Here is a 24340-nt window from a genome sequence, read left to right on the forward strand (position 1 = left end):
ATTAAACTATAATTAACTGCAGCAGTTGTTTAACCTTTCATTTTGAGTAATGTTTTAGCCTTTGCTTAATTATATATACATATTTCAAAGATGCACTGTTTACTGATTTTGAAAACAAAAACAACTTTTATTATATTATTTTATTTTATATGCAAATATATTATATCCAAGAAGCACCAGCCTCTGTGGTAAGAAATATTCGTGCAATGTACCCACGTGTTCTGATTAAAGGCTCACTATAGAAGTTGTTTAACCTTTCCTTTTGAGTAATGTTTTAGCCTTTGCTTAATCATATAAACATATTTCAAAGATGTACTGTTTACTGAAATTTAAAAACAAAAACAACTTTGATTTAGAAAGGTATTTGCTGATTTTGATATAGTGATCCACGGATCCAATTTACAAAATAACAAACTTGTAACTATCGATTACCAATAGAAACAGTAGATCTAGATTGATAAAATCGTCAACAGGTTAGGAAACGTACAATGTTTTATTGTAACAACATTAGTGATATATTGCAATTGCATCATCTGATAGATTCTACACATTTCGCAAACCTTTTTGTCAAAGAGATCTAAATACTTTTTAGAAAACTTATGATGAAGTAATACGCTCTAAATACTGTTAATGATGTCTGATTTTCTAAAACATTTACAACCTATTGTACACGATTGATTGTATTGTTCACTTTTAAATCATATATTCGTGAACCTTGCCGCCTGTTTTTATTTTTATTTTGTGTTCATTTGTATATAATTGATTAATGTTCATTTATGTTAATCGATACTCAGGCAGTGGTGCCGTTCAACGGCCATTTTATTGTAATTGATAATAGACAATTTTATCGCTACATATATACACGCCATCATTATCAACCAAAGACCTTTATACGTTTGTTTATAAAATAGTTCAAAAGAAACATTGCCTAATAAAAGAGTCGATATTTTTTTACTATTCTTAACAATTGTGTATTATATTGATTGTTGACAATTTTTCATTACACGCGTTTTTTCTCAAAATAGATAATTATAGTTTATGTTGTATTAGATTTCTCTTGTTGTGAAATACACTCTATTGTAAGCTTTTTGTATATTCTCTGAGGTTCACATAGCAAAGGCTCATTGTCCATACCTTATTGATCACCAAAAAAATACCTATGATTTTATTAATGTTTTTGGGTCGTAATGTATCTGGTGATTGTAATTAAATTTTCATTTCCATCGAGTGTTGTACATATTTAGCAATAATTTATGATTATGTTATAATCTATGATTGATTGGCTCAATAAATAAGGATACGCTTAAGCTGTAAATGTGTTTGATTCCATTACACCGTCATCGATAATATTTTTTTTTTAATCCGACACAGGTTTATAAAAATGCATTCTTACCCTTTCATATACGGATTATATTTACAAGATTACAAATTTGTAACCATTGATTTCTAATAAAAACAAGAACATGTAGATGGAATTTTACTATTCTGTCATGCTATTTCATGCTTGATTGATACAAACGCGCCTTAAATAAATAGGAATACATTATTTTTTACCCACTGCATTAAGGTACGGTATCTCATTCATCAGTGCAGGTTGATTAAAACACAAACATTTAGAGAAATACATTTATAAAGGATCCTATTTGTATCGTCAAATATACTTTAACCATACTATGTAGTAGCTAATATACATCGACTTCACGAAAAGTAGAGCTCATCTTGAGAAACTGATAAAAATACCTCGTCGTTCTTTACATCTATTTTTTGTAACTTATTGTTGTGTAGAATGTTTGGAACGAAACAAACGGTATCTACACTGTGTGAATGTGAACTTGTTTTGTGTACCCAAAATAGGGCAAACCACTTTGTATGATGTATTGATATTAAAACACAAAGTTTTTTTGGTGGGGGGTTTTTTTGGGTTAAAAAAAATCAATTTTCTTTCATATTTAAATTCTTAAGGGCCCCGCTCTGCTGGCGCCTTGAAGCAATCAATCTGTCCGACCGAGATTTTATGAACGATTAAGATTTTGTAATGCAATATAGAAGCAAAGTAGTTGATCGTAACAATATATGTTTGAGAAAACTATTGCCAAGCCTATTTATTGTCTAATTTGGGATTTTTAGAGACAGAAGTTCTCAAATTTTGACCTTTAGAGAAAAGGTTTATTATCTAGGCATTGAAGAACAAAAACATGTTTGTTTTGATAATTCTAATTGGATGCTACATTCAAAACACATTCAAATGCATGTCCCCATTAAGGATCTACAAGGTTTGCCCCTATAATATTCAATCACTTATATTTCAAAAATGAACACAATCTTAGAAGGCTTTACGGACAAAATTTGTAAATATTTTCAGACTTTTTGAAATCAATAAAATGGGCTGGCTTCTTTAGATATGAGCTAAGAGACTCGAATAATGTTTTACGGGGTCTTAAAAAAAGGGTCTAGATTTTGTTATGGATTACTGAAGCAAAGTTGATTGTAGCATAGGTATCTGAGAAAAATTGACTTACGTGATAAATGTTTCTCACAATGAAAATGAATAATTATCCTATACCTATAAATAATAAATGGTACATTTCGTTTCCATCGTCGCCGTCTTGGATTTATTTCAAACTGTCACATAAAGTGAAATTCTTGCTTAAAACTTGTCATAGAAAAAAGGGTATTTTACTCTGAGGTCTGTTTTTTAATGCTGGACCAACTTTTAATAACAAATGGATGCAACACAAATTTCCATTGCATGTAGGTTTAAAGATCCACTGTAATGGGCTATCAAATGCATTAAATCAAGAACCATTTGTTTTCTGGTAAAAGAACTGATCAGTGGATTGATATATCTGCCTTCTTAGATTGGGATATCTGACCTTTTAATAAGGATCTCTGACAGATATATATTTACTCATTTAATATTACCACTCATTAAAATTTTCAGGTACTTATTTTTGTCTTATGCTGAATTTGTCTTGTTAGTATAAATAAAGTTACTTGGGTCAGTGTAAAAACGATGTGCCACCATCTTATACATTTGAGAATAAAAAGGGACACATTTCCTGATGTCTTGCTTGTTTCTGACTGTCCAATACAGTTTTCAAAGGATAAAAGATCAATAAGTATAAAGGTTTACATGTTGTCCCATCCAAATTACGGAATATAATGCAAACACAATACAATTCCTTTTTAATCAGTTAAAACAGCTGTTAAACTGAGCATCTGCATATTTTGAAGAATTAAAAAACTGGCAAAAATCTGTAAGTGATTCATTGATGTCCTTTCTAAAATCATTTGTTGATAAAGAGGTTGAATCCTTTACATTAATGTTGGAACTGTTCCTCAAAATAGGGTACTGTATTTTTATCAGTAGGCATCTATTTTAAGAGCAAGAAAAACTCAAGTCTATACTTGTAACACCTGTGTCACATTCGGCACAGCGTCTCAAATTTAACAGTTCAATCGGAATTACATATGTTTCACATGGTTTACACAGGGTACGAACATTCATGAAGTTTTTTAGCCAGTTCTTCCTTTGATACGTAGATCAAAAGAAAAACCATTAAATGAAAGTTCATTTCTTAATTCAGTAATAGTGAATGACTTAGTTTTCTGCAATTAATTGGATCAGGTAAATTAAGATATCTGCATTCATATACTAAATAACATTTTTTTGACGTCGTTAAAAACGGGGTTCTCTTTTCAATGCAAGCGCATTAATTGTGCGTGTACTTTTTAAAACAATAAGTATTTATTAATAGTTACAGTTTCTATGAATAAATAGAAACGTATTTATTTGGGTTTTTTGGCATTTGTTGATGTCTTACATATTCTAATATGTACTGATTTTGAGTTTATGTTGAATATATAAGTGTGCATACTGTAAAACTACCGTTTTTATAAAATATGTCGGGGTTTTTTTACAAAGGCTGTCATGGCTTTAATAAAAATGTTAAATTTGTCTTTGAAAAACTGAAGGGAACCTTGTTAGTTTATTCTTTTTCAAAGAAGAGCCAAATGGGACGAGGATATACCATACACATCATTATGACTTAAGGAAACCATCTTTTTACTCGTATTCTCAAGTTTGAAAAATACACTACTCGTAATATTAATATGCAATTTGTTGGGTTTTTTTTAACATTCTCTCCCCACGCTTTATCATTCCTGGATTAAGAGGTTTTACAATAAAATATAAAAAGGGGATAAAAGAATTCCCCTAAGAACAGTTTCACAGATAAGCGATGCGGCCCTTTATCTTCTATATTAAATACACACTCTCAGTACATGCATTCCTCAGGGAGAGAGGGTATTCGCTTATTTTATCGTGTCGTTGAAGCTAAAAGCGTGTTTCATCTTTATTACACATAATTAGCTATTTATATCATTCTACATTAATGAATAATGGGAAAAAAATGCTTCGGGTGTCATCTGATATAAGAAATATCTAATCTAAGACATGAAAAACGTGATTCTTATTTGTAAACAAACTTTCCCGTCATCGTGTTTTCAATTCTAGCTCTTTCTGCACTCATGCGCAGTGGCGTTACAATTGGCGGATCACATTTATATTCATCAGACGTGTAGCAATGTTTAGAGACTAATAACTAAAGAAAAAACATGTTTTACGCCCCTAGAGTTTGTGAAATGTCTAATCATAAGAAGCATGATGTATATTTTAGCTCAAACTTATGTCAAAATGTTTACTAATACGCCACATAAACCTTTAATTTACAAGCTGATTTTATTTTGGAAACATATCAAAAGTCATACATATTCATAATATATGTGTATATGTGTCTATATCAGATTGATTGTCAATATAGGAAGAAGGATGTTTAAATTTAATTACCGCATTCATTGCATATTTGTTGTTCCTATCGGCTGCATTTATTGAAACATTGTCCGTGAAAGATACAAAACTATGTCTGGCTCTAAGTTACTTTTTAGATCATACATAAGGTCGATACAATCAACGATTTTATTCCTAACCTTCAGGACGGTTGTTGTGTCAGAAGAAGTGTGCAATGAGTAAGACACTTATTTGTCTGTATTTAATATCCGAAATTGTGAAGAAGATATTTTGTCGCCCAATTATATTTATTTTTATTATAGATGCAATATTAATACGTTCTGTTATATATTAAGGACCGTCATTGTGTGTTGTTCGGGATTTTTTTGGAATTTAGAGACCAACAGATGCGAGAGTAAGTTTCATTTTTTAACTTAAAACTAAGCATATTTTTCCTCAAACAAATATCATCAACTATCTGGCTCGAAATAAATATAGTTGCCCGTAATACACGTAAGACGATCAAAATGAATTTGACCAAACATTTTGTAAAGCAATTCATTTATTTTTAAACTAGATTGTAAGCCAGGTTACACGGGACTCAACTGCACAATACAATGTCCTTATCCCACTTACGGAGACAAATGCCATGGAATTTGCAACTGCAGCACTAAAATATGCGATATGTCCTGGGGCTGTAAAAATCTTACAACTCTTACTACGGGTGGGTACTTTTGAATTGTACATGTATATTAAGTGTTACGCATAAATTAATCATTGAATCACAAAGAAATAACATATGATACTTGTTTCAGAAGAAAACATGTCTTCTGCAGGAAGAATTGGTAAGGAATACGTCACAAATTACAAAACATATATTTCAGGAAAATCTTGAAACATCTTGTCGACCTTGTTACAGCCAAATTCAGAAGAAATATTGCTTCTTTTTATTAAAATTATCGGCTGTGTAGACATCATTTTATTATGTGCTTACTTGGCGTTGTGTATCTATGATTGAACTGGACAAGATAAAACAATAGATACAGCACACCGCGACCAAATTTTCCCGGACGCAGAACTGCATATGAAAGTATTGAATTTGCTTTTTTCTCTTTGTCAGAAAAGAACTGAGGTTTTTTTTCTATATTTCTTGTAAAAAAAACCCAAAAAACAAAAACTAATCGGAATGGCTTCATAAAAGCAAATTTAACTGGTAGAACATAAGAGAAAAATGGGCAAAACAAAACATAACTTAACTGCAAAACGCCTTATTCATTCATTTGATGACAATATGTGCTAGAGCATGTGTAAAAGTATGTTTGAAACGCGTTAATCACAAAAAAAACAGAACTGTACGCGCGATAATATTTCGGATAGATTTTCTAATTGGTATTTATTATATAAAAGTGGAATTTAAACCATTTTAAAAGAATAATTTTTATCAAATGTTACAAGATTAATAATATACTGAACAAAAAAGAGAAAGGTATAGCATACCGTATAACGGGTAATTTTTACTGCTGTAATTTTTTACGAATTTGTCATAAAATAGGGCGATTTGAATTTTTACGCGTTATTTTTTTTACGAATTGGACATGTCCGTAAAAATTCAAATCATCTGTGGTAAAATGGGGAAATTTTACCGTGACTTTGTTACAGTTGACACATTCATATACAAATCAGAAAATCGTTTTTCTGTTAACGATTCCTTATATCTATACTAGGGATGTCAAATTTGTCAATTTTTAGTACTCGGTTACACGGACGTTTTTCCGATCGAGTACCCGGGTATCTAATTCATATAATAGACTATATAAACGACGATGTTCAGTGAAAACAAATCATTAAAGTAAGCCAAAAAATAATAGTAGAATACAGCCAAAGGTGGGAAAAGCTAGGTAACAGGAGCTTGGTCACGATAATTACTACAAAAACACTGCCACAGGCGAGAACGGTCATTAAGCATATTTAGAGGCGTAGGAAATCCTAATAACTGTATGTACAAGTGCAATGGACGTTTTAAGTTTTAAAACCGATGGTTCAATGCATTATTAAATAAACTTAGAAATATTAAAAAATATACATCCGAGTAACCGAGTACCGATTTTAGTATTCAATACTCTGACGTTCGATCGAGTACCCGGTTAACCGGGTACTCGTTAACATCCTTACTTTATACATTTACCTTTATTTCATATCTGATATACACTTTACTTATTCCTATTCATCTGGGTATCATCATTGATGTACACCATGTGCTCGTCTCAGTTCGATTTACCGGGAAAAAAAGAAAGACAACTCCATTTCAAATTTTTTTCTCTCTCTCTTTCTTTCTCTCCCAACAAAAAAAAGACATCTAGCTACTAACGTTGATTTATACTTAGTTTTAAAAAATACTCAAGACTGACTGAAAGATCTGAACTGTTATCACCACCTGACCAAAAACGCCTAAATATACCTACATGTACATGTACAGCCTTCAGGGACTGAGCTGAAGGTCATGAACATTACTCTCATACGTACGATGTAGAAATTTACGTGCGTTGTTTTTTTTTACTTCTGTGAAAATTTACGCGTTTAATTTTTACGGATTTATAAAAAATTAGTAAAAATTAGCAGCACGTAAAAAATACCCGTTATACGGTATATAATTTGTTGTCAATTTCTTTAAAATCAAAGGATCAGAACAGTGTTTAATTAAGATAACAAGGCACCAATGTTTGACAGTATTCTTTTGTAAAATTACACTTTAAGAATACACGGGCTTAGAATACTCTTCTGGTCTCACCTGGAGTCAGAATTTTCACAAGTCGGTACCGTGTGTGGCTCCCACCTGTATTCAATACTGCGACACACCTTCTAGCATAGAGGATACATATCGTTGAATTACATGTCCCAGGATATTATTCCATTCCTCCACTAGTGATGTTGCCAGTTGCAAGAGATTCTGAGGCTGGGGTCAGCGCATCCTTACTCTCCTACCTAACTCGTCCTAATCGTATTCGATTTGCGAGAGATCCGGAGATTTTGAGGGCCAGTCTAGCATGTAAACGTTGTTTTGATTTAGGAATTCTCTTGTTGCTCCAGCCGTGTTTCACTACAACAAGTCTTGTTCGGTTTCCACCACAAATCCCTACCGAAACCATTACACTACCACCTACAAATATGTCTACTTCTGTCACACAGCAACCAGCAAAACGCTCTCCACGTCTCCTCCAGACACGGGTTCTTCCATCGGCAAACTTAATTAAAACTAAAACGAGACTATCCACTAAAGAAAACTCTGGGTCAGTCTTGCACCCGAAAGCGCAAATGGTGCCGCGCCCAGTTCCGTCGGGAGGTCTTGTCTCGATGTCAGCTCTCTTCCTTTGTAGGGTCTACGGGCTCTCAAACCGCAACGCTTCAGTCTGTTTCGTACCGTCTGAGAGCTAATCCTCCTCCCTAAAGCATTTTGAGCTGAATCTAACGCCGTTAAAATTCTGTTCCTCATATGAAGCAACCGGATTTGACGGTCCTCCCTAGGGGTGGTTACTCTAGGTCTTCCACTGAGGGACCGGTTATCGGTAGATCCAGCGGTCTGGAAACGTCTCCCAAGAAAGGTGATCGTCTTCGGAGACGTTCCGACTGTGGCTGCTACAGCGTTTTGGGACATGCCTGCTTGAAGCATCCCAACGCTGCGTTTACGGTTTTCTTTAGACAATCGGGGCATTTCAAAAATCGCATTTAATGAACTAAATTTTTGATTTTCTTTTTTGATAGACAGCAAGGGTTTTTGTTTTATCTTCTATTTTGTAAAATTGGTATTTCATTAAGATGTATATGTCGAATATTAAATGTGTGCAAAAATTAAGTGTAAAATTTCGGATATCTATTCCATGCTTACTACAGTATCTACCGAGAGGCCGTATGACACAATATCCCCCAGACGCCCATATAAACCGTTGTTTCTCAGATGAGCGTTGTGGCCCATGGGCCCATGTTTTCTATATCCAAATGGTATATTACAAATGTATTATTTATTCATTTAATAAAACTAAAAATCAAAAATGATTGGTTATAAAGATTGCAGCTTTTTAAATAAATTTGAAAATAATGACATTTATCAAATTGTGAAAATTCAGCACAAGTATGGTCTTCTTAATAAATATTCTAATGAATCAACATTCTTATCTACAAATACGCGACTGCATCGCATGTAGCGAGTGGTTAATAAACATGTTAAGTAAGATTACAGTACCTTAATTTTATATATAAACCTTTGAAACATTTTAGCGATTTTTAAATAAGTCAAATAAATAAAGATCATCTGATTACAGTATTGCTCTTTGGTTCAGAACAGACATTTTACTATTATCTACCAGAACCGGAACGCATTGAGACATAAACAGTATTAAGTTATTTAGGAAAAACTGACAAAACTCATTAAATCTAAAATATGTTAATAAAGAGACACGGGTTTTGTATGTTTTATTTGTTAAACGTATGTAAAATGCATATATTTATTAAACGATCAGTGCGTTGAAAATAAAGGTGGACTTTATTCATCATAAATTTACTATAAATAAGATTTGATTTACAGAAGATGAGGATACCCTTTTGAATGCATAAAAGAACGTCAATTGAAGAACGGTGAAGCAGAGAAGAAAACAGCAATAGCATATATAATCTATAAGTCACATGACCATTCTTGCATGTAACTGGATAAAGGATAGTTTATATTGTATTTTATATGCAAATATATTAGACCCAAGAAGCACCAGCCTTTGTTGTAAGAATTATTTGTGCAATGTACCCATGTGTTCTGATTAATAGCTAACTATAGTAGTTGTTTAACCTCACCTTTTGAGTAATTTTTTAGCCTTTGCTTATTCACATATACATATTTCAAAGACGTACTGTTTACTGAAATTTAAAAACAAAAACAACTTTGATTTACGAAGGTATTTGATGATTTTGCCTATAGTGATCCACGGATCCAATTTACAAAATAACAAACTTGTAACTATCGATTTCCAATAGTAACAGTAGATCTAGATGAATTAATATTATTAATAGGTTAAGGAAGCGTACAATGCTTTATTGTAACAACATTAGCGATATATTGCACTTGCAATATATTATAGATTCTACACATTTCGCAAACCTTTTTGTCTAAGAGATATAAATACTATTTAGAAAACTTATGATGAAGTAATACGTTATAAATACTGTAAATGATGTCTTATTTACTAAACCTTTACAGCCTATTGTACACGATTGTTTGTTTTGTTCACTTTTTTGTTATTATAAACTTGTGAACATTGTCGTCTGTTTTTATGTTTGTTTTGTTAATTTGTATATACATGTATTTAATTTATGTTAAATAATGCCAGTGTCATAGTTTTCAATGAGTGAAGAATTAAAGAATCTATACTCAGGCAGTGGTGCAGTTCATGGGCCCTTTTATTGTAGCTGATAATAACCAATTTTATCGCTTCATATATTCACTTCCTCATTGTCTAACAAAGGCCTTTATACGTTTGTTTATAAAATAGCTCCAAAGAAACATTGCCTAATAAACGGATTGTTATTTTTTGATAATTCTAAACAATTTTGTATTAGTTTGATTGTTAACAACTTTTCATTACACGCGTTTTTCTCTTCATAGATAATTATGGTTTATGTTGTATTAGATTTCTCTTGTTGTGAAATACACTCTAGTGTAAGCTTTTTGTATATTCTTCGAGGTTCACATAGCAAAAGGCTCATTGTCATTACCTTATTGATCACCAAAAAATACCTATGATTTTATTAATGCTTTTCTTTCGTCTTAATGTATCCGGTGATTGTAATTAAATTTTCATTTTCATCGAGTATTGTACATATTTAGCAATAATTTATGATTATGTTATAATCTATGATTGATTGGCTCAAATAAACAAGGATACGCTTATGCTGTACATATTTTTGATTCCTTTACAATTTCATTCCTAAAAAGTTGTTTTTTGTTTGTTTGTTTTTTGGGTTTTTTTTTTAAATTTTTAATAAAAACAAAAAAACATGTAGATGGAATAATAATATTATGTCATGCTATTTCATGCTTGATTTCTATTTTAACACCTTTTGATACAAACACGACTTAAATAAATAGGAATACATTATTTTATGCCCACTGCATTAAGGTACGGTATCTCATTCATCAGTGCAGGTTGATTAAAACACAATTGTAATGTAGAAAACTATTGCCAAGCCTATTTATTGCCTAATTAGGGGTTTTAAGGGCAAAAGTTCTCGAACTTTAACGCTGTATATCTAGAGAAAGAGATATATTATGCTAGGCGTTAAAGATGAAAAAAAAATGTTTGTTTTTATAATTTTAATTGGATGCTACAATGTCTGTCCATATTAAAGATCTACATGGCAGGGTGCAGTTTTACTAAAGGTCGTAAATTTTGCCGCAGACGTAGACGTAAACGTAGACTTTACGTCCAAATGTACGTGTGCGTAGATTGCGTTTTACTAAAGGTCGTAACTACACACGTAAACGTAGATACACATGTAAACTTTGTCGTAGTTTACGTCTGGAACTCTTCAAAAGAAGATAATAAAGTAATCGTAGTTACCGAAGCTACGCATGCGTATTAAGTACTTTCAATTTTTCTGATTATCGTCTGCGAAAGTAAAAAAGGCCATATCTAGTTAAAATGACCGAGAAAAAGCCCCGAAAGCCAAATTGGACAAACGAAGAGATGGAGGTATTAGCTGAGGCTTACCTATCATCGTATAAAGTAATAAGAGGGAAACTAACTCCCGTTGTTACTTCTGAAGTGAAGAAGCGAGCTTGGGAAAACATAACAGATAAGATAGTTATTGATATGTTTGTTTACACATTTAATAAAAAGTATTACATATTTCTAAATCTTTTATTTGCTGTTTCTGAATGCGTCATATTTTTCTGTTCATTCTAGTCTATTCAGCAAATTGAGTTAGGTGTACACAGGAGGAAAAAATAAAGGCTATTCACATTTATCTATTGCAAATTGAATCTAAGTGTCTGGAGGGGAGGGGAATAATTTTCAAATCAATAACAGAGAAATGTTCTATGTGTATTGGTTTTATTGAATTGGTATGGAGTAATTATAATATAATAATGGTTTTTATCTAATACATTTTTTTTTTTAATTTGATATATGATTTTATCCATGTGAGAATAAGACTCACTTATACAAATAACTTATGTCACAATGTCATTTCCTTATGTATACATGTATTTATTTATATTTTATTTCATTTGAAGAGTAAATGCTGTCTCACTTTGCTCGAGGACTGTTGAAGAGACTAGGAAGCGGCTCCAGGATATGCAGTCATGCATAAAAAAGAAAGAAGCCTACAGAAAGAAGGAGGCAGGCATGACTGGTGGTGGCCCCCCTACAGAGGTCACTTTTAAACCCTGGGAATCGACTGTAAGTAATGTATATTTACTTCAGCTAAACAATGATAATGCTTTATATGAAATGGGTGTGTAAATTAAGAAGTAATAAAAAGCCTAATAAGTGGGGGAAAAAAACCTATATGATTTTAAAACATTGTCATTGGGAATATTTGATATTGTCTAAAAGTGCATGCAATAAACAATTTTTTACCAAAAAAATATGAGCACAGTTTTAGTTGTTAACCAGTTTATCAAACTAACATATGTTAATTTATGCATGCATGTTTTAGATTCTGAGCACCATATCTCCGGTTTCAATATATGGCATAGAAGGTGGAGCCGACACAGGGAAAGAAGAGTGCACTGTTAGTGAAGTCAGTGGTCCATCTGGGGACTGTTCTGTACCACCTGGGTTAATAGTTACAGGTTTGAATATTATATGATGTATACTTTTTCCTTATCAATATATGTGCTTGTTCATTGCATAATTACTGTATAATTGACTGTTTGTAAATAAAAAAAACTCAGCCATTTATTAATTTTTGTAATATTTCTATGAGTTAGTAGGCTATTTGTAATCTTCAATAGCAATTGAAGTACTAGCTGTTATATTTTAATTGGGACATAAAAGTATATTTAGTTATTTATTGTCAAATATAGAACTAATAAATTATTACTATTTAATTAGTATTTTATAAATGTGCAAAGCTTTAATTTTGAAACCAGAAACTGTGCAAGTGGACGTTGTTGCTGATGCTGAGGATTCTCAACAGAAATGCTCAACATCCACTGAAGTTGGAGATTTTGGTATATGTTCTTTCATTTTTCTTGAAAAAGTATTCTGGACCCCCCCCCCCCCCCCCCCCCTTGCACAGAATTGTATTAAACTGTAGAAATATAGATTTTGGAAATGCCATGTTTGAAAAATGCTTTATGTCAAGAGTATTTCATTTATAGTGAAAATTATCAGATATCACATACCAAAAAAAGTCATGAACATTGAATTTTTTCATTTCATATTATAAATATGAGACATAGCAGGAAAATTGAAAGGAAAACAGAAAAACAGAAGAGACATAATGGGCGTGTTAATGGTAATTTATTCACAAAATAGATAACATCAGTTTTGAGTATCCTATCTACACTGTATTCATGCAGAATCCAGAACTTTTTTTCAGTCGGGGGGGGGGGGGGGGTTCAACGAGGCCTGGGCATGTTTGGTAGTTTCATTTTTCATTTGTATTTTAAAGAAATTAGTATTTTGCAGTGGAATTCCACCTCTTGATCTGTGCATGCAGGCCAGGTATTAATGGCCTTTTTTTAAATTTCCTCTGAAGAACCACTGAGCAAGAAAAGATGAAGTTTATTTTAAAATCCTCAGTTTAGGTTCAAATTTCTTTAAATCATGACCTATGGGGTTTTTTTTTTGGGGGGGGGGGGGAGGGGGGGGGGGGCACAATAAATGAGTAAGTTTTACAATTAAAGGAATACATAGTAAAATATCTTTGAAAATTTTCTTCTCAAAAACAGCAAAGCTGATCTATTTAAAATTTTCAATACCTAATTCATTTATGGGGGTATTTTCAGCAATATTGGTCATGTGAGCTACGTGATCATGGGCTGGCCTCTTTTTTATGCATGCAGGTTTCGAAAAGTGAATATAGATGTACATACATGTTAAATCTCTCTGTATGTCTTGTATGAATTATTTGTGCATTTACATCTTTATTGTAAATTTTCTTGCCCTGCCAAGAATATGACCAAGGCATGTAGACATAGTGTTTGTCAAATCTGTCTTTCAATTGTCCATCAGACACATTTTCATTTAGCTCAGTTTGAAGGAACTTTTAGGACATATGCATGTTAAGCAAAAATTCATAAATTGATAAAAAGTGATACCTATTGGTTAGAGCTTATAATTAAAAACAAATTCATGAAAATTCTAATTTAGAAATTTTTTTTGAATTTTTGAATCAAGAAATGGAAGATCTGTTAGAGTTTAAGAGGAAAAGACTGGAAATTGAAGAAAGAAAAGTACATGCTTTGGAGAGAATTGCTACAGTCCTTGAAAGACAACAGTCTGACCAGATGATTCATCACTCGCCATCCTTCTCCGTCTCTCCTATCATTAAATTCCATTAAAGTATTGACTTAAAATCTAGTGGGATTAGCCAACCTACATGTATGTCTATGTCCATTTTTAGGTCACCTTAACATTTTTCTAGTTTATTCTCTGGAAATACTGAACCAATTTCAACCAAATTTGGCATATAGCATTAATAGGTGAAGGGGGAGGGTGGTTAAAATTGTGAAATTGATGGCCCCTGGCTCTTATGATTATATAGAATAGAGTGGTGTATTTTTATTCAATTAGGTCACAGTATGTTATACTACAACCTTTATATATATATTTTTTAGAATTTATAAAGTTTATTGGATTAAACAATCCCGGGATATTAAATATGATTTCATTAGCACAGGAATATACATTGCAAAGTCGCACTGCATTTACTCAGGTGACCGATAAGGCTCATGGGCATCTTGTATTATCATGCAAGCACATAAGGAATTTCAATACTTGTTTAACAAAATATGGATTGATGAGCCCCTTTATAAAAATGTAGTTTTGACACCTATGTCAGTTTTTGTATCAATTAATTTGTTACTATTTAGTGATATTAATCACAATCATCTTCACAGTCAATGTACGTAGTTAAATATTCAATACTTTTTTTTCCATATAAAATCAGTAGCATTATGGTTAGCATAGCAATCATATCAACTTAAACTGTACATGTTGTAATGGAACCTCTTCATCTGTCACCTTATTTTTATATTTTTTATTTTTGTGAAAATAGCTATGTACCCATATCATCATAAACATGTACAACAAAATCATAAATCTGTGTAACAGTTTATTAACACACAGCACATATACTAGCATAATCAATGAGTAAGAAATGACACCTGGACATAGTTTCGCACAGAGAACTAACTTTAAAATTATGAAGACTCGGGGATAACGGTTATAACTTAAATATATTATCAGGTTCACTTAATGTACATGTGCCACAGATTTTTCATACTCAATGTCAAAACTTGTTTACATGATGTTGCAAATACATGCAAAATTGAGCAGTATATTTGGACTGATTATTAGTCAATTGTAATATTGGTTCTTAATGTAATATTAACTTGTGAAGCTTAAAAACATTAAATTTATAAAGTAATAAAGCAATAAAAATGTATAACTTAAATGATATTACATTTCAAAAACCACCTTTCTTGACAATATATGTAAGAAAGGATTCATAGATTATTCATTTTTGATTTCAAAAAATACAGTGAGTTCATCGTTTTCAGTTTGCTCTCCTTTCTACAAAATAAAAAAGTTTTGCTTTGAAATCAAAGTAACTTGCTTTTAAAATAGTTTTCAATGGCAATTGAATTTGCTTTTATTGGTTAAACCCCAGACAATGAATATTTAAGGAGAAAGATAACAGCTTTATAGAGAGTGGCTGCTGCTATGAAAAGAAGACAATGCTGATATCAGTGTTTAACAGACTTGTACAATGTATCTCTCACCTGTTATAAAAGTTTCTTAAAATCTAGATGCAATTTGTTGTCTCAGGTCTCTGGCTGACTGTGGAGGTGCTCCTCCGTGAACAAAGTTATTGTGTTGTAACACAACCGGGCCGCCTAGCTGTAGGGGGATTTTCTCATCAATGGCCTTGTTGTGGAGTCTGCAACATGTCTCAATGACAAGTGCACATTTGGCGGGTGTAAATGGGAGACATCCTCCACTTTTGTGAAGACATCTGCAAAATATGCATGGTTTGAACGATCAAATTCTCAATGTAGCAGTTATAAAGGCTAAAACATGATATTATTTATTAGTATATATCAGGCACGTAGCATCGGGGGGGGGGGGGGGGGGGGCAGGGGGGAGCTAGCCCCCCCCCCCCCCCTTTTTTTTCGCAGCAAATACATTTTTAAAATATATATAGTAAAAATTGAAATATCATAGAGTTGCCCCCCCCCCCCCCCCCACTTTTTTGGGAGTATGTAAAAAATTTGAATGGGAAATGAGAGAAAGCGAAGTTATAGATATACTATGACAGCCACCTACCCCCCAACGGATAAGGATTTTGAAGATTTGTGGAGTGGAAATTGCCTTCTTTTTTTTTGCTTGTCAAGACTAAGTAACTTTGAACACATTTTTCATGATGGAGAAATTGATCGGGAATTAGTTCCTCATGTAAACTCATGACACTTAAAAACTTCTTTATGTTACAAATAATATCTAATGGAATATATACATGATGTTTTGAAATCTTATCACATGCCTAAATCTGGACTTGAGCACGCCAAATGCCCTCTCTACGATATTTCTTGTCCGGCAGTGAGCAAGATTATATCTTTTCTCCATTTGAGTAGACGGGGTATTAAATGGTGTCATGAGGAAATCTTTCAAGGGATACCCAGAGTCCCCCAGCAACCAGCCACCTTCTGGTAGGTTAGCCATGATTTCCGGAATGCTGGAGTTTGACATTATGTATGCATCATGCGTACTGCCTGGGAATCGGCAATTGATGTTAAGAAATCTGAAACATGAGTACAGCATCGTTTGATAGTATAAACTTGAGAAATGCATTGTTCTTCATATGAATTACATTTGTAAATGGACTGCATTGTACAAATACGGTTATAGTGTATGGACAAACCTCATCTCTGCGTCCACTACCCCTTGTATATTAAGGGCATGGAAGTTCTTCCTTGATACATAGATGGGCTCCTCATCGCCACCCATTCCTTTGATAGGGATAAGCGTCCCGTCTATGGCTCCTACTACGTTGGGGAAGCGGGCTATGGAGTGAAATTGTTGTTTTATTTTCCTCAGAGACATTATTGACGACGGGAATTTAATGTTCTGCAAATGCTCACAAAGGGCATGGCACACCTTTGGTATACATATAGACAGGGACGACTTTGAAACCCCATGTATGTCCCCAACTTCGGAAAAGAAATCAGCTTTTGCTATGTAACGCAAAGTACATAGCACCTGAAAAGGAATCATATAGGACACCCTTTTAAAGAAACAATTCACATTTGTTATGCACGTTTGAAGTTTAAAGCTTTTTTTAAAATCAGGTATACATGTAGCCAACATATATGCCAGAAGTACGTACTAAATCTTTATCAGATCAGTTTTAAATTGAGATTACTCCTATCTAATTTGATTAAAAAGCAACAGACTTTTGGACGAGTATTGATTATCTATCCCCATTTTGTTACTGGCAAGATGTGTATTGCACTTGTACATCTAATACCATTACACTGAACTGTTTTCCTTAAATATACGTGTAGCATATTAGAATTTTGTTTCTATTTCTTTTAAAAATATGTTTTTGTTTTCATGCATCTTTAATAATGAAAAATAGGTTGATAATCAAAAGTTATATAAACATATTAAATTAAACGACTATTTAAAGTGTCTCTGTTAATTTTTTTTTTTACAATTTTGTTGAATTAATTATTTCCCCGCCAAACCTGGTTATACGTATTGAAGGTTTATGTTACTTCGAAACTTATTAATATGGTAAGTCATTTGTTACCTGTAATTTGTAAATAAACTTGTAAATAATTGTATTTGAATGCCAAATTTTGATAATAAATTAAGTAGGTTCAGTAAAGATCACTTTTTAAATTGAATTCAAGTTATGTGTGTACAAGTATTAAAGTTGTTGTGTTGTATAAAAAAGTGAATGCTCTAGCTATCAACAAGAAAACAGCTTGATTTTATTTTTTCCTTAATTGTAAGCAACATAAAGGCACTTTTTTCCTTTGAATTGATTTCATGGGGATACCAAAAGTGATACATTAACAGTCCCCTGCCGAAAAACGGGCGCCCCCTCTGACTTCAAATCATGGATCCGCCTCCCCGACTTCTGCCGGAAATTTGATTCCTGACATAATGATTATTTTAAAAAAAAAAACCATAGGTTTTATTTCTCAGACTAATCGTGTTTTGTTTTTATGGTTTATATCTTTATATATTTCAATACGTTGATGCGAAAAGAAACTACATCATACCTGCAGTTGTGTGGGAATAGAGTGGGATCTATTCGTTGCCGGTCTACATGTGGCATCAACGGCATCAATTAGATCTAAAAGAACTCTCATCGGAAATCTATACCGTGAGATCAAATCCACGTCATCCAGAGAGTCTAGCGGCTGACTCCTATCGCGGAAAACCCTTTCTCTTCTAAGTGCACGTTGCAACAGTAGGTACGTCGCCATTTTTATTACGCTACTTTCGTTCCTACGTCTGCTGCACGTCACCCGTAGATTTTGACGTAAATCTACGCCAAAACGTAAGATACGACCTTTGGTAAAACGCAAAATAAGCCTAAGTTACGTCTACGTCTACGTTTACGTCAACGTTTCGAGTTACGACCTTTAGTAAAACTGGCTCCTGGCCCCTATAATATTCAATCACTTATATCTCAAAATTCCCTATGCGTGTAGGTTTAAAGATTATTTGTTTTCCGGTAAAAGAACTGATCAGTAGATTGATATATCTGCCTTCTTAGATTGGGATATCTGACCTTTTAATAAGGGTCTGTGACAAGATATATATTTACTCATTTAATATCACTACTCATTAAAATTTTAAGGTACGTACTTTTGTCTTATGCTTAATTTGTCTTGTTAGTATAAATAAAGTTATTTGGGTCAGTGTAAAAACTAAAAATGCGCGACCATCTTCTACATTTGAGGATAAAAAGGGACACATTTCTTGATTTATTGCTTGTTTCTGTCTAATACAGTTGTCAAAGGATAAAAAATCAATAAATATGAGGGTTTACATGTTGTCCCATCCAAATTACGGAATATAATGCAAACACAATACAATTCCTTTTTAATCAGTTAAAACAGCTGTTGAACTGAGCATCTGCATATTTTGAAGAATTAAAAATCTGGCAAAAATCTGTAAGTAATTCATTGATGTCCTTTCTAAAATCATTTGTTGATAAAAAGGTTCAATCTTTTACATTTATGTTGTAACTTTTCCTCAAAATAGGGTACTGTATTTTTTATCAGTAGGCATATTATCTATTTTAAGAACAAGAAAAAACTCAAGTCTATACTTATAACACCTGTGTCACATTGGGCACAGTGTCTCAAATTTAACGTAGTGTGACTTTTTTTAGCAGTCCAATTACATATGTTTCACATGGTTTACACAGGGTTCGAACATTCATGAATTTTTGTTAGCCATTTCCTTCTTTGATACGTAGATCAAAAGAAAAAGCATTATATTAAAGTTCATTTTTTAAATTCAGTAATAGTGAACGTCCCATTTAGTTTTCTGCAATAAATTGGATCAGGTAATTTACGATATCTGCATTCATATAATAAATAACAAATTTCTTTTGTTGGCGTCGTTAAAAACGAGGTTTTCTTTTCAATGCAAGTACATTGTGCGTGAACTTTTAAAACAGTAAGTAATTATTAATAGTTATGGTTTCTATGAACAAATATATGTATTTATTTGGGTTATTTTGGCATTTGTTGATGTCTGACATATTCTTATATGTACTGATTTTGAGTTTATGTTAAATAATTAGGGTGCATACTATAAAATCCTGTATTAATAAAATATGTTTTTTAACTAAGGAAGTTGAAAAATTAAGTTTGCATTCCGTAAAAATACCATTTAATAAAATCATCAAAAGTCATTTTTTTTAAAGGCTGTCGTGGCTTCAATAAAAATGTTAAATTTGTTTTTAAAAAACTGAAGGGAACCTTGTTAGTTTATTCTTTTTCAAAGAAGACGAGTATATACCATACACATCATTATAACTTAAGGAAACCATCTTTTTTATTTTTACTCGTATTCTCAAGTTTGAAAAAAAAAAAAACACTTTTCGTAATAATAATATGCAATTTGATTTTTTTCAACATTCTCTCCCCACGCTTCATCATTCCTGGATTAAGAGGTTTTTACAATAAAATATAAAAAAGGGATAAAAGAATTCCCATAAGGACAGTTTCACAGATAAGCGATGCGGCCCTTTATCTTCTATATTGTCGATATATCCTTTACTTATGATTGGATGACTGTATTCCCAAACCGTTTATTTTATTCATATCTAATTAATGTGCAAGCACATGTTATTTTGGAAACATATCAAAAGTCATAACTATTCATAGTATATGTGTGTATTTGTCTATACCAGATTGATTGTCAATATAGGAAGAAGGAAGTTTAAACTTAGTTATAGCATTCATTGCATATTTGTTGTTCCTATCGGCGGCATTTATTTAAACATTCTCCGTGAAAGATACAAAACTATGTCTGGCTCTAAGTTACTTTTTAGATCATACATAAGGTCGATACAATCAACGATTTTATTTCTAACCTTCAGGACGGTTGTTGTGTCAGAAGAAGTGTGCAATGAGTAAGACACTTATTTGTCTGTATTTAATATCCGAAATTGTGGAGAGGATATTTTGTCGCCCAATTATAATTATTTTTATTAAAGATGCTATATTAATACGTTCTGTTATATATTAAGGACCGTCATGGCGTGTTGTTCGGGATTTTTTTGGAATTCAGAGACCAACGGATGCGAGAGTAAGTTTCATTTTACTTAAAATCAAGAATATTTTTCCTCAAACGAATATCATCAACTATCTGGCTCGAATTAAATATAGTTGCCCGTCATACATGTAACGCGATCAAAATGAATTTATAACCAAACATTTCATAAAGTATTTCATTTCTTTTTAAACTAGATTGTAAGCCAGGTTACACGGGACTCAACTGCACAATACAATGTCCTTATCCCACTTACGGAGACAAATGCCAAGGAGTTTGCAACTGCAGCACTGAAATATGCGATATGTCCTGGGGCTGTAAAAATCTTACAACTCTTATTACGGGTGGGTACTTTTGAATTATCCATGTTTATTAAGTGACACACATAAATTAACCATTGAATCACAAAGATATAATTAAAGATATCGCTGTTTTGATACTTTTTTCATAAGAAAATATGGCTTCTGCAGGAAGAACTGGTAAGGAATATGTCACAAATTACAAAACATATATTTCAGGAAAATCTTTAGAAACAACAATGCCGAATTTGATACATCCGAAATCAAAAGAAATATTGCTTCCTTTTATTCAAATTATCGGCTGTGTAGACATCATTTTATTATGTGCTTACTTGGCATTGTGTATCCATGATCGAACTGGACAAGAAAAAACAATGGACACATCATCACCGCGACAACATGTTCCGGGACGCAGTACTGCATATGAAAATATTGAATTTGCTTCCTTCTCTGTGTCAGAAATGAACTGATGTTTTTTTTTCTTTTATATATCTTGTAAAAAAAACTAACCGAAATGTCTACATAAAAGCGAACTTAGCTGGTAGAACATAAGAGAAAAAAAGGCACAACAAAAGATAATTTAACTGCAAAACGCCTTATTCATTCATTTATTGAAATATGTACTAGATCATGTGTTTGAAACCCGTTAAACACACAAAACAGAATATGTTCTAGAGCGTGTGTAAAAGTATGTTTCAAACGCGTTTTCACAAAAAAACAGAACTGTACGCGAGATAATATTTCGGATAGATTTTCTAATTGGTATTTATTGTCATCTAAAAGTGGATTTTTAACAATTTAAAAGAAATCATTTTTATCAAATGTTACAAGATTAATAATATATACTTTGATTTAATAGAATTGTTGAATTACAAGCTGTTGTTTACATTTTTGTTTAAATTTTATATTCATAAGCAGAGTTAATTTATTTTGTAATTAGAATCATATATTGAAAAAGATCATAATAAACGATTTTTTACCATAGTTTTCCTTAGTTTTTTGTTCTTTTATTAATGATCTATAAAGAGAATTAATTCATTACATCAGCTTTTGGTAGATTTAATAAAAGAGTTACTTTGTAGATTTATAAAATATAATGTTTGTTTGTTGAACAACTTATGAGAGGATTTTATTACGTTTTCAATGATTTTTTTTATAATTGTGTGTTTATCTATTGTTCTCGAAAAATTAAAAGGACTCTCAACTCTTTTGATCTTGACATTTCAAATAAATATCCAAAAGTTTTATCAAACGATTTATACTTTTAATTTTTTTGTGATTTTTTTTCTGCAAGATATTTGAAAATCTAAGTCAAATTTGAGTCTATGTCGCCATCCCTATTGACATATATATTGTCTCCGTGTTAGCATAGTTTAACAATTGTCTTTATGACCATGAATTATTAAACTTAATGATCGATACATCTGTTAAAAGGCTTTTAACATTGTTAATGTTGAAATGAAAGAAACATATATTATGAACACTCAGGAAACATATTTTATGTCCCTATAAATTTATTTTCCGAGAAATAGCTGTAACAAAATAAGATTTTTCCATATAAATTTTGTTTTGTCCTTGTATCTACTACACATTAATTATTTAGTACGAATATTTTAGCTCAGCTGAACTGAAAGCAGCTTTGAGTATTCAATGATATAAAACAATATCAGAGGAACGCACAGATTAATCATACCATATTCAATTGTCCCTTTAACATATTCCCGTCCACGCTGGTTTTATTAAGTTGAAAGTTTTATTTAAAGTTAAATTTTCAGATATATCACTGAAGTATAATTTAGTCACAGCTGCAAGTGCCGCTGTAACGTAGTCAGCCTCGACACGTCATCAGATCACTTATGCATTTAAATTTTTCGCGACTCAAATGGGTATATTGTGTTTTTATTTCAGTACACTTTTCTTGATTCAATCAAAACCATTATTTAATCATATTAATAGTGGTAGCTGTTTGTGACTTATAGTACTACCATATCTCATAATCATCTAATTAATATTGATCGAGGCTTATGCAAATTTCCCTAAATCACGCGCGCTAAAATTCTTATTCCTTCCTTGACATGGCTGAGATTTCATAGTACTGGAATATTTGCTGACAATCTCAATTGTTAGATAGTACCTATCAATAGCAATGAAGAAAAATTGCATGGCATCCCGTGCTTGTGTTGTTTTATTAATTTCTATAATGTATATAAGCTTTAAAAGGCTTTAAAAAGCATATATATTCTTTGATATAATTAAGTGTACATATCTGTTTAAATAAGCAAATGAAGTTACTTTGATTTGTGTCGAAGTTAATTGACCGTTTAATTATGGTGTTAGTGGTTGCACTGTATTTATTGTATCATAGTATGACGATTGTCTTACAGCATCTGGATCACATTAAGCATAAAATATCATATTTAAAAAATATCTTATGAAACAATTTAATTGGAATTACAGAGGTCTGTAACTTTTGAAGTTGTTTGACTATTTAAGACTCATGATATGTGGCAAATCCATGATTGCGAATGTTTTCCGCTACTAATTGAATCAGATTAATTTTAAGTTAGTTGTATACTTTTACTAAAACCTTTTGCTGAGTTCTTTAAAGTGAGATTTCCTTTTTAATGCTCGTGCTCGCTGTGTATGTTTTTCTAGCAATAGAAGGTACAACTCGTGTTTCCATGAAATAAGTATTTATCTATTTTATCTTGTTGATATTCATATTTAAACTTATTCTTGTATATATTTATTTTGAGCAAATAGTGCCTTTCTCACTTAAAGGTTATAACTTTAAATGCCATGATTCAGTAGACGAAAATCCAAAATCTATCAGATATACATGTAAATATTACCAATGCACTGATGCTTGAGAAGTATGTTAGGTGATTGGAATAGTTTTTGCAAAACCTGTCATTAAACTTTTTATTTTGTACTTTGTAATTTAGAATGTATGCAAGGATACATTGGGGCTAACTGTACAACACAATGTCCATATCCTACTTACGGAGACAAATGTCAAGGAACTTGCAACTGCAGCGTTGACATATGCGATAGGTCCTGGGGCTGTAGAACTCTTAACAACTTTACCACAGGTGGGTACTTTAAACCTTTTTATTTTAATTTTGTAAATATATACACTTTTCCATCACAAAACAATTAAAAGGGTAACGATGCTTTGCTAAATGTTTTGAGAAGAAAATGTGTCATCTTTGGTTTTAATGTTGGTAAAATATTTG

At 32.1% G+C, this 24340-nt stretch overlaps 3 protein-coding genes and 1 pseudogene across 4 annotated transcripts; 3 read left to right on the plus strand and 1 right to left on the minus strand.

Moving 5' to 3' along the window:
* Nucleotides 1–4873: 4873 nt before the first annotated feature.
* LOC128185555 (uncharacterized) lies at nt 4874–5920 on the plus strand (annotated as a pseudogene).
* A 5552-nt stretch (nt 5921–11472) lies between these two features.
* LOC128185554 (uncharacterized) lies at nt 11473–14551 on the plus strand. Its single transcript, XM_052855125.1, has 6 exons — nt 11473–11645; nt 12066–12231; nt 12491–12626; nt 12927–13007; nt 13226–13294; nt 14179–14551. Exons 1-6 carry the CDS (start codon nt 11473–11475, stop codon nt 14340–14342), a joined length of 789 nt encoding a protein of 262 aa, XP_052711085.1. The 3' UTR covers nt 14343–14551.
* A 1250-nt stretch (nt 14552–15801) lies between these two features.
* Nucleotides 15802–18500, minus strand: LOC128185553 (putative nuclease HARBI1). The gene is made up of 4 exons (XM_052855123.1): nt 18294–18500; nt 16925–17262; nt 16547–16804; nt 15802–16018 (listed from the first exon to the last, which is right to left on the minus strand). Exons 1-4 carry the CDS (start codon nt 18498–18500, stop codon nt 15802–15804), a joined length of 1020 nt encoding a protein of 339 aa, XP_052711083.1.
* A 2013-nt stretch (nt 18501–20513) lies between these two features.
* LOC128185556 (uncharacterized) lies at nt 20514–24183 on the plus strand. Of its 2 annotated transcripts, XM_052855126.1 has the most exons (4): nt 20514–20665; nt 20783–20841; nt 21003–21149; nt 21276–21929. In XM_052855126.1, exons 1-4 carry the CDS (start codon nt 20559–20561, stop codon nt 21572–21574), a joined length of 612 nt encoding a protein of 203 aa, XP_052711086.1. In that variant the 5' UTR covers nt 20514–20558; the 3' UTR covers nt 21575–21929. The 2 variants fall into 2 exon arrangements, 1 of the variants encoding a protein (XP_052711086.1); XR_008243826.1 differs by lacking the exon at nt 21276–21929 and adding an exon at nt 24050–24183 and having other exon boundaries at nt 20514–20841.
* Nucleotides 24184–24340: the final 157 nt, after the last annotated feature.

The sequence above is a fragment of the Crassostrea angulata genome, chromosome 5 (genome assembly GCF_025612915.1).
Source record: "Crassostrea angulata isolate pt1a10 chromosome 5, ASM2561291v2, whole genome shotgun sequence".
Taxonomy (NCBI): Eukaryota; Metazoa; Mollusca; class Bivalvia; order Ostreida; family Ostreidae; genus Magallana; species Magallana angulata.

Bases quoted from the DNA above. Each gene is read 5' to 3' on its own strand.
- LOC128185554 (XM_052855125.1), top strand. From the start codon at position 11,473: ATGACCGAGAAAAAGCCCCGAAAGCCAAATTGGACAAACGAAGAGATG. The intron at 11,646-12,065 runs GTTTGTTTACAC...TTTCATTTGAAG, and splicing joins GATAAGATAGTTATTGATAT to AGTAAATGCTGTCTCACTTT. The intron at 13,008-13,225 runs GTATATGTTCTT...TTCATATTATAA, and splicing joins CACTGAAGTTGGAGATTTTG to ATATGAGACATAGCAGGAAA.
- LOC128185556 (XM_052855126.1), top strand. From the start codon at position 20,559: ATGTCTGGCTCTAAGTTACTTTTTAGATCATACATAAGGTCGATACAA. The intron at 20,666-20,782 runs GTAAGACACTTA...TTATATATTAAG, and splicing joins TCAGAAGAAGTGTGCAATGA to GACCGTCATGGCGTGTTGTT. The intron at 20,842-21,002 runs GTAAGTTTCATT...TTTTTAAACTAG, and splicing joins AGAGACCAACGGATGCGAGA to ATTGTAAGCCAGGTTACACG.
- LOC128185553 (XM_052855123.1), bottom strand. From the start codon at position 18,500: ATGGCGACGTACCTACTGTTGCAACGTGCACTTAGAAGAGAAAGGGTT. The intron at 17,263-18,293 runs GTATGATGTAGT...ATTCCTTTTCAG, and splicing joins CTATTCCCACACAACTGCAG to GTGCTATGTACTTTGCGTTA. The intron at 16,805-16,924 runs GTTTGTCCATAC...CTCATGTTTCAG, and splicing joins GTAGTGGACGCAGAGATGAG to ATTTCTTAACATCAATTGCC.